This window comes from Mugil cephalus, chromosome 8 (assembly GCF_022458985.1).
Source record: "Mugil cephalus isolate CIBA_MC_2020 chromosome 8, CIBA_Mcephalus_1.1, whole genome shotgun sequence".
NCBI lineage: Eukaryota > Metazoa > Chordata > Actinopteri > Mugiliformes > Mugilidae > Mugil > Mugil cephalus.
Genome location: NC_061777.1, coordinates 26,912,276 through 26,924,790, shown reverse-complemented (window position 1 = coordinate 26,924,790; position 12,515 = coordinate 26,912,276). Strand labels below are relative to the sequence as shown.

At 37.8% G+C, this 12,515-nt stretch overlaps 2 protein-coding genes across 2 annotated transcripts; both read right to left on the bottom strand.

Moving 5' to 3' along the window:
- Positions 1-1,735: 1,735 nt before the first annotated feature.
- LOC125012055 lies at positions 1,736-3,223 on the bottom strand. Its single transcript, XM_047591660.1, has 2 exons — positions 2,995-3,223; positions 1,736-2,883 (listed from the first exon to the last, which is right to left on the bottom strand). Exons 1-2 carry the CDS (start codon positions 3,203-3,205, stop codon positions 1,736-1,738), a joined length of 1,359 nt encoding a protein of 452 aa, XP_047447616.1. The 5' UTR covers positions 3,206-3,223.
- A 130-nt stretch (positions 3,224-3,353) lies between these two features.
- LOC125012054 lies at positions 3,354-6,480 on the bottom strand. Its single transcript, XM_047591657.1, has 2 exons — positions 6,160-6,480; positions 3,354-4,587 (listed from the first exon to the last, which is right to left on the bottom strand). The coding sequence occupies exons 1-2, from the start codon at positions 6,357-6,359 to the stop codon at positions 3,354-3,356; spliced, it is 1,434 nt and encodes a 477-aa protein (XP_047447613.1). The 5' UTR covers positions 6,360-6,480.
- Positions 6,481-12,515: the final 6,035 nt, after the last annotated feature.

Genomic DNA, 12,515 nt, shown 5'->3' with positions numbered 1-12,515 from the left:
ATTCATGTCTGACCAACTTTTTTTGAACAATTCAACAGTTTTAACAAAAACCTACACTGTAAAAAAAAACTATTGTTTTTACAGGAAAACGCTGGCAGCTGTGGTTACCAGAGAAACCCTGTAAAAAATACAGCCGTATAGTGGATAATTTTACGGTCAAAATATGTTAATTGATTTATAGTGATTTAAATTACATCTGAATCACATTAAAAAACTGTTAAGTCTACAAAAAGAATGTGTTCATTTCACATAACAGTGATGTATATAAATAGACCATTTCCTGTATTTTTTACATGTAATAGTTGCTTATTGTGCATCAATAAATCAATTTAAGAGGGAAATATCAAATAAAAAACTAATTTAAACTGGTAGAACAACAGTAAAACTTTTCATTTTAAATGGAGCTGTTCTGTATATCATACATGGAATCTATTCATAATATACTGTATTTTTTATGTTTTACTAATCAAGTTATTATGTAAAATTTACATATAAACCTGCAAAATTATTTATACTACTCGTACACCAAAACATACAAAAATACATCATGAGAAAAAACGAGAGGAAAATACCACTTTTGGAATATTTATTTAACAGCCATCATCAATAGTTTCAATTGGATGATTTTTCTTTTTTTTAATACAACATGCAAAGAAGGAACATGTAATGGATGTTTTACTGAATACAGGTTGAAACACTGAACAACAACAACTGACATTTCTTGTCTGTAATGTTCAACAGTATACAGTAGGGTTTTTTTTAACATATACAACATGCAAAGAAGGAACAAGTAATGGATGTTTTGACTGAATACAGGTTGAAACACTGAACAACAACTGACATTTCTTGTCTGGAATGTTCAACAGTATACAGTAGTTTTTTTTGTAACATATACAACATGTAAAGAACATTAAATGTTTTTTTGTTTTATTTAACCTACTGAACTTCCTACTGAAGTTCCACAGACAGAGTCCACATTTAGGCTCAACGCCACTCGTGATCGGTAAGTTCCTGTATCAGGGTGAGGACTCGTGGGTTCACGCTGAAAGGACGCTTGTTGTTTTTATTCTCTACTTTGGTTCCTTTTTCTGGATTTATCGAGAATAAGCACCTGTAGAATAAAAGCACATTAAGCATTTTCTTCTTGCAAGTCTTTTGTTCTGGGAAGACTGTTTGTCTCACTGTTAGTACTTTTTTCCATTACTGTGAGCTATGCGACGCCATGAAGGTCAATGTGAAAAGTTGGCGCTGAAAAAATGGGCGCTACTCAGTAGTATTAACAGGTAAAAACAACCAATCATGTAAACAAACCTTTGCAGACTTTGGATTTTGATTGGATAGGGTTTAGTGATGAATGTAAAAGGCATATTTCATTTGGTTATCTCATAACTACAAAACCTTCGTTCCTGGAGGAACGATATTTGAATGGACCTGCACCAAAGGGTTACGACCAGGAACTCAGAGCCAGACTCCAGGGCCCAGAGTCCCAGGTCAGAGAAATGAGCAAGCCATGTTTACTCACCGTTGAAGAAACTCCAGAGTTGAAGCCAGCTCGGATGGATAGTGGATATTAAAACAGTAGTAGCTCCCGAACATGAGGCACAATGCAGGGATGAAGGAGGAGATGTTTGTGTTGGTAAGGTTTCGATCCAGACACAGCATATACCTTGTTGAGGAATAGTAGGACTGTCCTATTAACAAAATATTTAACAGGTTATATTAATAAGTGCTGCATTCACAAGACAAATTCTATAAACAGTGCAAATAATAATAATAATAAAAAAATAGATATGAAAACAGACTTACCACAGACAATAACAGCGGGTGTCAGAGGCACTTGCTCCAGTTGGACCTCCTCTGCCAGACACGTATCTTCGACATGGAAGAACATGAACTCCTCCTTCTCATCAAAGTAGCTGAGCAGTAGCAGGACCATCTCTATCACATCATCTGAGCAGCCACTCTGTGGTCCCCGCATCCTCTGAAGCCTTGCATAATTCTGAAGGAACTTCTTGCTCTTGTTGACACAAACTGTGGTCAAGTAGTCGTGAAGCCTTTTTCCCTTCAAATCCAAATTTCGTGTGAATGTCTCTTTGAGGTCAATCCCAGTGAGTTCCATGAAGTGTACTGACATGCCAAGTTCATCAAACAAAAAGGGCCACTCCTCTCTAAGGCATTTGATACTTTTTCCCTGATTGATATGCTGACGCTGTGTGTAAAAAGTGGACTTCATTAGACATTTTACCTCCTCTGGATTGGCGTCAGAATTTTGGAACATCATCTTGAGTTTTTCCATCTTTTGCTGCTGGCTTTGTTGAGTTTCTTGAAGTGGCAGAAATTTCACATTCCATCTGATGCAGCCGTAAGTGTCCTGCATTGCTGCTCTCTCTTCTAACGGGATCTCGTCTGTGTGGTCTGAGTCATCCTGATGTTTTCTTTTTCTTATTTTGGGGGTCGAAGAGCGCCTCACATTTTCAATTCTGTTTTGCAATTGTTTTATGAGGGAGTGGTAACCTGCTCCAACAACATCGCCCTCTATTACATCTTTCAGAGATTTGGGATATTTTGCCACCATTTTTTTTGCAACGTCAGTTGAATGCTTTTTACCTACATGAGGGCATTTTTCCATCATCTCAGTTACAACAATACGGACCATTTGCCGCCTCAGTTTTGAGCCTGGCCTTTTTCCCCTCTCCAAAGACTGCATCACTTCCTCAGGAAATTTACTCCATGGAATTTCAAAGTTTTCTTCCCACTGTGTGTCAAGTGTTGGGCTCCTGGAGGAGGTTGATGATGAACTTTGGGGTGAAACAGACTGCGATGACAGCGACTGGATAGGTGAGGCTTCCACGGATGATAGTGAGCTGTTCTCTGGAGTTTGGTCTTTAAATGGCAAAAAAAAAAAAAAAAAGAAGATAATGATTCAAAGCACAATATTACACAATGTCCATGTCTGCTTTTGATTTTAAATAGTTGTGTGTTGTTTGTACTTACATTTCTGTTTCCAAACGGAAAGAAGCTTTCTGGCTTGTATAGGTCTTAATGCTGTCATCAAATCAGCCTCTGTTACGAAGCGTAGATCATCATACGTCTCGACTCCAATGGACTGCAAGTGCTCTTCCAGGATATTTTTGTTTACTTCTTCAAGTTCTGGTAGGACTTCCATGATGGCAACATCTAGGAAGGTTTGCTCCAAGTCACTCATATTTGCCTTGAAGAAGAAATATCACCTTCAAACAGAACAGAAAAAATATAAAGTACATACACTTAACAGAGCAGGGAGATGCATCAGCCAACACTTGCATTAATGTCAAACTATTTGCAGTGAGAACCAAGTGAGCTTTATTTGGTTTTTATTTTTCCACAATACTGTGCTTTAGTGGTATGACTTGGTATCCATCAAGAATGTATGATACCAAAGGATAGAAATCGGGCAGGTCATTAATGTTGATACACTGTAACCCAAGACTGTCCTTTGTCACAGAGTACAGATGGTATTTTGAGAGGAAGACACCTTTGTGGATATCCATCAAAACATTCACAGATGTGTCATTTTGAATCAAGATGAGTAGAAGTTCACCAAACTTCAAATACTCATCATTTCTGTACACAAGACACTGCCCTTTTTTATATGCAGTGCCCTTGTACTGAATGCCTGTGGTAACTGTGGTATTGCTTTGTGAAAAGGCTAACCCCCTGACTGCATGTTTAATAGTGTCACTGTAGAGGTTGGGATAAAAGGCAAAGCTGTCCTTCACTTGCAGTAGTTTACTGCATTCTTGCCCAGCTAAAAGATATGCCTGATACATCTGATGACGCTCTGACAGAGTCTGACAAATGTTTTTGAAGTTTTTCAGGTGTCTGGCACATCTTTTAAAATAACTGTGCTTGCTCTCAAACCTAAGCGTCCATAACCTAATCAATGGACCAAATTTCAAGATTAGTGCTGAATAATGGCGCAAATAGTGGTGCTTGGGTTTTAGTTGATTTTCAGGAAACAACGTCTTTCTCAACTCCAAATATTCCTGGATCAAAAAGTCAAAATATGCTATCTGGGGCAAGGAAATGTTATGAGCACAAATAAGATCCACAATGTCTTTTAGCTGGAGAGCTAACTGCCATACTTCATCCTCATGGTTTTGCACTTTGTCACCAATCAAAACTGGTAGCAATCTCAAAAGGTTCCAGTTTTGAATGGCTTGCCCTGATAACTTGGCTTTGTCAGGGTTCACAGCACATGGCTTTGTCTGTGCTTCAGATCCTTTGTACTTAAACTGTTTGATGCGCCTGTTTAAGAGTGAGTATGTGAACCATTTTTTCTTTTTTATAATGTTCTTCAAGTACAGTGCTAAATCATATGACAACACTCTTTCAAAAATGTCATGACCTAAGCAAGGCGGGAGACCAGGCTGGGAAACGTGAAAAGACTGAAGGGTATTAAAGACAGAGTTTACCTTTATTCCTCTGATGTCTTGGAGGTTTTCAGCCTGGAGATCAGCAACAGCCACGTCATATCTCTCTGGGGTGCGTGGAGGACCACAGGCATTTGGATCAGCCTCAAACTCAGTTCTTCTGATTTCACAGTACCTGCAAAAATATTGAGAGCAGCTGAAATTCTCGGTAAACCCACCTAAGCAGTGAGAACCCAAGTTATCCCCAGCAATGCAGTAAAGACCACCTTTTACGGTTTCTCCATCTACATTTATTCCATCTGTCTCCAAGGATTTCAAATCTGCCAACAACTCTGAAAAAAACCTTGGCTATTCCAAAACGCTTAAGATCACTCTCAACACACAACAAGACTAAAAACATATTATCAGTATTTGAACGCAAATGAATGGGTAAATTTGCTAATGAAAGATAGACTGCAAGAACTTTGTGTGTCTTTTTAGCAGAACCAAGGGGATTCACAATTTCAAATGAATCTTGGTACAAAATCAGTTTGAGGCTCTTAGGGTTTTCATTAAAGAACTGGTGAAATTTGAAATTTTGTCCATCATATAAATCCCTAAAAACCTCTCCATCAGGATCTCCATACTGTTGTGACTGTACATTCCTCCCTAAATGTGACTGTAAAAAGTTCTTTAGAGTTTCTGTCACTGGTATATAGTAGGCCCACTTTTGTGTCCTGTTTTCATCCATTCCCAATGCCACTTTTTGGGGTTCCGTGTATTTAAACATTTTTGTGAATGTCTGATTTCTGGAGTATGTTGATCTTAATTGTCCCTGATGACAGGCAGAGAACAAGTCTGACTCTTTAATGCAGTCACAGATTTTAGCAACTGCTTCATCTGATAGGCTCATATCATTTTTTAATAAAGAACTTACTTTCGTTATTGTGTAGGCTTGACCTAACTCGTGCACATTTTGCATTTCCTCAACAATAATTTGTATAGTAGAGGCAGGAATAAGCAGCTGACCTTGCAGTTTCAGGTAAAAGAGACACATGTTTCTAAGATAAGACTGACTATCATTCTCTGGCATATCACTGGCTGCACTAGTTGTTGGCATGGCTTCATGCGTGTCTTCTAAATCATCTGTGGTGGCAATGACATCTGGGGGCTGAGGGCAAGTTTCTCTGTGCACGTTATCAATACTTTCAGGGGAGCAAGCTTTATGCTTTCTACACATGTGAGAAGTAAATGATGACTTTTTTGTAAACACGTGCTTACAACCGCTTACTGGACACAACACAGACCTGCCCTCTCCAATATGATCATTTAAGTGAGATACTAGCTCTCTCACTGTATAAAAATGACACGCACATAACAAAACTGCACATTTTAAATCTGCAACAGCTACAGCAGCTTGTGGTGCAGGTGCATTGTGCACACGATAAAAATGGCCCTTGAAAGCTGAGTAAGTGGTAAATGTTTGACTACAGTTGGCGCCAACGCATTTGAAAAGACAACGGGGCTCATTCCTATGCACTCTGCAATGTAGTACATAGCCCTTAAATGTATCCAGTTTCTTTTTACAAAAGATGCAAGTGATCATTTTAAGAATTTTAAGTGTTTGCCTGTGTTTTTCAGCTGAACTAAATTATCAGGAATTGATCTAGCTAGCAGCTAATGGACTTAAATATCAATTGGAGCTTGCTTACGTCATGTGCTTTCACAACCATTTTCGTTTTTTCTCGAAAAAAAAGTGGAAGCTTACCGTGCAAACTTTAGATTTCCGCTTAAACAGCAGCTGGTAGATTTGTCCTGAAAACTTTTTAAATGTTCGATGAATGAAGTAGTCCGAAGATTTCTGCTCTGCTCCGCTCCTGCGTTCTCTTCAGCAAACGCTGCCGCTCCTGTTCGCTCGTTAGTGACGTCAGCTGCAGCGTTTCTCCCGCTCTTTCCACCCTCACTCATTATCCAATCAGAGACGAGCTTCAGCTGCGCACTTTGAAATTCAAAATTTGCAAATCTGAAGTTAGAGGAGGCTGTTTAGTCTGTGGTAAATGCTTAATATTATTTTTTATTTTAAATATTTTAAAATATTATATTAATAATATTTATCAAAAACTGCAAGGTGAGGAGAGAAACAAAAAATCAAAATCAAACAAATTGTTATAGTGGAAGCCTATATTTTTCTATATGAATAGGCCTATAGGGAAACTCTCAGGTACAATGATTTTTTTTTTCGAGTGAAAACATTTTTATTATCTCAGTTTGTATTGTTTCATCAATCATGTTAAAAGTACAGCATAAACTTGTAAAATGACTTACATTTTTTGTATTTTTCAAAGCAAACTGACTAAAACTCTATTTTTTTGTTTTGTTTTTCAGTTTTTGTTACCAATATTTGTAGTTTTCACAAATAAATTTGATTCTAATCACATGTTGTTGTTGTAAATATAACAAAAACATTCTGTTTAATAGTTTATAAAAGTTCACTGTTATTTATACAAGAAATATACGTTTTGGGGTTTACAATAATTTTCTGTAGTGATTTAACATAGTTTTTATGTAAATTTCACAATAATTTCTTACAGTGTAGGTCTTTTGATTTATTGTAGATGTATTACCTGCTTTCCCTTGCTGTTTCTCACTCTGCTACCCACCTCCACCTCAACTCCTCCTCAATACTGTATCAATGATGCTTGCATTTTTATCTACCAGGGTATTGCCTTAGGCTTTCCATGTAGGCTGATGGAAGGACAGGGAGGTTCCAGAACAAAGCCAAACACAATTGCAAATGCTGACAAAAGTGATCCTGACTTAAGACATTTGAGCGCTGCTGAGTTGATGCTGCTTACAACAAGATGGCTGCTATCAGAAGCAAGATGACTATATTCTGTTATCTTGTGTGTTGTCAAGATATTGACAGCAAAACTTTAAACACTGATAATGATTTAAGATTCAAAGAGTTTTTTGTCATGTACACAGTGTAGAAACATGTTTACCTGTAAATCAAAATTTTCTTTTGCCACCCACCCAAATGCCTAACAATATAAAAACCTGTTAGGTATACAATATAAAAAGATACACATAATACAAAATATAAAATAACTAGTACAAATATCAATGTGCAAGTGAGAGTGTAAACAATGACCTGAAATATAAACAGAAACTGAAAAACATGATTTTAGTGCATGATTATAGACTCTTGTCAGCTGTTTAAGAGGCTGCATGTTTTCACTATCAAGTTTCAACCAGACACTGTATAAATATGTACAATGCGTCCTCACTTCTTTGTATTGGCGATACTTGGGCTAGCTTCCTGCGGTTATGGGTGGCGCATCTTGCAAGTTTGATCTTGCAGTTACGTTTCATTAGTACTGTGCTCTGTTCTACATCCACACTGTAACAAATGGTCCTGTAAATTAAAAACTACTGGTAGCAGAGTTGCCAACATTGTATTGTAGATTTGCAGTACGCCTACTGTGATCACATTTACAGTATTATACTGTAATAACACCCTGCCATGGACTACAGTATATTCCTGTTATTTCTTGATTTTAAAGTTTATTACTTGCAGTTTTTTTTATCTTGCTGTAAAACTTTTTTACAGAGTATCTCTCTTTATTAACCAAATTACTAACATACTGGTGCCATTTACTATTTTACATTGACATTGTTCAACGTTTATATGAAATGATTTAGGTTACGACAACACGGATAGATATGATACTTGCAAAGACAAACATTTATCTAAGATACACTCACTGCTCATTTTATTAGTGGCACCTGTTGAATTGCTTGTTAACACAAATAGCTAATCAGCCAATCCCAAGGCTGCAATTCAGTGCATTTTAGGCATATAGAGGCGATCAAGACAACCTGCTGAAGTTCAAACCGAGCATCAGAATGGGGAAGAAAGGGGATTTAAGTGACTTTGAATGTGGTATGGTTGTTGGTGTCAGACGCGTTGGTCTGAGTATTTCAGAAACTGCTGATCTACTGGGATTTTCATGCACAACCATCTCTACGGTTTACAGAGAATGGTCCATAAAGGAGCAGCAGAAGACCATACGGGTGCCACTCATGTCAGCTAAGAACAGGAAACTGAGACTACATTTAGAAGGTGGTGGTGTAATAGTGTGGGAATATTTTCTTGGCACACTTTGGGCCCCTCCGTACAAATTGAGCATGGTTTAAATGCCGCAGCCTACCTGAGTACTGTTGCTGACCATGTCCATCCCTTTATGACCAGACAGTAAAATTGATGATAATAAGAAACAGAAATATGTGTCAAAGCTTACCATTTCATTTTCTTTTAAGTTGTAGGATCTTAATAGATAATTTCTAATAGAAAGTTGGGTTGGGCCCTTCTAGTATTTTTCCACGTCTCTTCATGAAATATGGTAGAATTCTGTATTTGCAAGACTTTGTTTCTGTTGATACTGACTTCACTCTCACAATGCAATGCAATTTCACAGTACAATACAATATTTTAGAGGGCACTGTATTTACTACCTGGAATGCAATTTTTTCTACAGTACAGTCAGATTTAACAGAAGAGTCCCCTACTCCCTTAAGTTTTGGTTCAAGCAAGAAAGCAGTTTGTTATTAAATTGTTTATTAAATAAAACCTCTCTTGATTCTAGATGGCTAACTGTTGCCTACAATCAGTATTTTTTTGACCATGCCAATGCTACCACGTCAATGCCAAATCATTTAATTTGGCATTTGATGAAAGCATATTTATGATCTAAGGTCCGACAGAGATTTTGTGCATCCACAAACTCCTGACAGACCTCTGGTTCTGCTCAAGGTTTCTTCCTGTTAAAAGGGAGTTTTTCCTTGCCACCGTCGCCTTCAGGCTTGTTTTGGAGGTTTCTGGCCAGATTTTGTAAAGTGTCTTGAGACATTTTGTACTATTACTGACACTTTATAAATAAAATTGGATTGAATTGCATTGGTTTAAGCATGGTATTGGTTTAATTGTTGCAGGAAGGAGTGCATGTGGTTTTCTGGATATTTTACATTGCACTATTCCTTCTTTTTTCATTATTTCTCATTATTCCAGTAGGTCAGCAAGCCTCGTGTTCTGATTTTCATTTATTCGTTACAAATTCCTGCATTTTTTACAACCACACCAAAAAATGTTGTGCGTATCAGAATCAATTTCCTAAGATGTGAGCCAAGCATGATAGCATATTTGCTTATGTGCACATCACTCACAGGATCACAGCACTCTGGTCTTCAGCAACTAGCAATATTACTTATTTGCCAACATTTGTATTTGTGTACGTCAGACAGGACGTGTGTGTGGGCTAAACACCAACGTTTGTCATGTGCTGTATATTGTGAGTTTATGTGTAACACACTTTGTGATAAAGAGGATGGATTAGTTGTTCCTAAGATAAGACTTTGACCTTGGGAGCTGCTTCTTGTTTCTCACTTTGTCTCACATATCCACAGACTCATCCCTCAAACACACATATTGCCATCAGTCAAACTTTGAAAACTGTAGGATTACTTTCTTCTTTGTGAGTTCAGCCGCATTGGTCTAATGTCCAAATGGACCAAAGTGGATGGGTATGTGACAGAAAGAAAGAGAAGTAGAGACATATTTGCAGATACAAGAACAGAAAGAAACAGGTAGGGTTAGTTTCTGTGTTTTCTGCAGTTCTGTAAAATTAGCAATCAACCAACATTGATTTCTCAACATCCCCTTGTGGTTTATTTAGCACAAGCCAAATTAATGGCAGGTTACAAACCTTTAGCTTTTTCTCACAACATTCTTTTTGCTCTCTTTTGCTTCCTTGTAACAAAATTTTCCTGTTTCTACGTTAACTCATTTTCTACTTTATCATCCACCAAACTCTTTTGAGCCACCTTTCATTTTTCATAATTTTATAACAAATCTGGCAACCAGCCTTGTTGCTGTTGCTGTCAAGTTTACTGCAAGAAGCACTAAACATTTAACAGTGCAACTCAACATAAACCAAGTCTAATCTCAGTTTTTGTATTTCCTTCTACTCGTAACTTGACAGTTAGTGTTAACACGGGTGAGTTGCACATTACAGTGGCAGCCCTTGCTATACCTTTCTTGGGTACATAAACATTTTTCAGAGTATTTTGTGGCAGAGCAGTGAGTGATTTTCCAGTGAAGCCTTTCTTAAAAGTTTCTCTGCGGGGATTGGGTTATGAATCCCCATGACAGTGCTGAGACAGAGCAAGGCCACTTGCACACACACACACACACACACACACACACACACACACACACACACACACACACACACACACACATACAGGGTCTCTTCTTTCCCTCTCCATGCTTTATACACGCAGCATGTAGAAGCCAGAAGCATTTTTAGCTGACAGTGCATCCTACCAATAAGAACAACAATAATAACAATAGCACTGGCTTTGCTGCAGTAGTAGTGGAGAACCGAGGCCAGTGCGTCTGTGTGTGTGTGTGTGTGCGTGCATGCATCTGCTAGGGGGCAGAAGAAAAATGGCCAAACAAAGACAATGGCAGGGAATACAATTTACATTGCACTATACTGCGTGAGCCCTTAGAGGGGTGCAACTGCTGGAACCAAAACATCTCCTGTGTATGTGCACTAGTTGTGTTTTGATATACTGTAGATACTCTCCACAGATACTGTGGGGCAGGACTGGGAAGACTATGTTTGCACTGGTTTGTGTGTGCACAGGATATGTACAAAAATAGATGTCTGTACAGGGAGAATGAGCATGACATCATAGCCCCTGCCCATCTTCAGAAACTTGCCTTCCTAAATTATTTTCAAGGATGGTTTCTGTCATTTTAAATAATTAATATAAGGTTTATGTATGTTCAAGTGTCCATTTTTCAGACTCCAAACTTGGTGCCACCCATATCCCCAGGAAACTGGCATCAGTTTTTCACACCAGAGTCCAGTTCAGGATTATTGTAGTCTTGTAATCAAGCCTCGAACTTTGTTTGGTCAGACACCTGTTTACTGTATGTTAGACATCCACTGTAGCCCTATTCCACAATCAGGCCCTCTGATGAGTGACCACACACGGAACATCAGTGGGGGAATCTTGTTTTGAGTATGATATGCAGACATAAAAGTGGTGAATAGCCATTTGACAGTGCTGTCATCTTTAGCATTTAAGCCATTCCCTTATTGAACTGATGAACTGCATATTATTACTGACTGAATGCATACCTGTTCATCCAGTCCTAGTCACTCTGGAATAAATGAATGAATTAAATGAATTAAATTTCAAATATTCTCCAATTGACACCATTGTGAATAAAAAGTCATATTTGCATGATTTGCCCATTTTGTGGTTGTGGGGCCATTTTTTTAACTTAACAGGTTAAAAAAAAGGTTAAGGTTAGGTCAGGGTTATAGGTAGAAACTAAGGCATCCCCTTAAAGCGAAATGCACAGCAATCAATGTACCGTGTGTGCTTGTATCTACAAAGTTTGCAATTATCTAATGAAGGGGGAGGAAAGTCTCAGAAGGCTTTAGAAATACACTTGGGGACATTAGCTTGTTAGCTGAGTAATAATGCTTCAGCAACACACATATAGGAGCAAGCATTTTGTGAATCTGTGTCTTGTCATTCACACACATACACAAGCCTTTGAGAATGCTTCTTTTCTTAGCATCTATTAAAGCACATTAAGTTCATATCAGCAGCACTTTGTCTCCCACGTACACACACATAGTCCTCAACCCAGTGTTTCTTTATTGTCATAGACAAACTCAGTTTCTTTCACAAATATGTTATTTATGATAGATATAAAATATGTTTAACACTTATTGTGACAAAGTGGTTTGCATGCGTTCCATACTCACCACTTATTCCTTATATGTGCACCTCAGTTTACCACATTATGTTCATTTTGTTATAATTTACCATTGTTGCCGTAACATATCTCCACTTTGTTTGTGTTGGTGTTATGTTACAGTTTACATCAAAGGTTACACGTAAATTACAATAAACACTAGAGATGTTACGCTTGAAGCAGCTGTAGTACTTAGAACAGATGGTAACACTTTCTATGAAGGTTGTATTTATAACGCCCTATGAATGCACTCATAATATTTTATAAGGTGTCTATAAAGCATTATA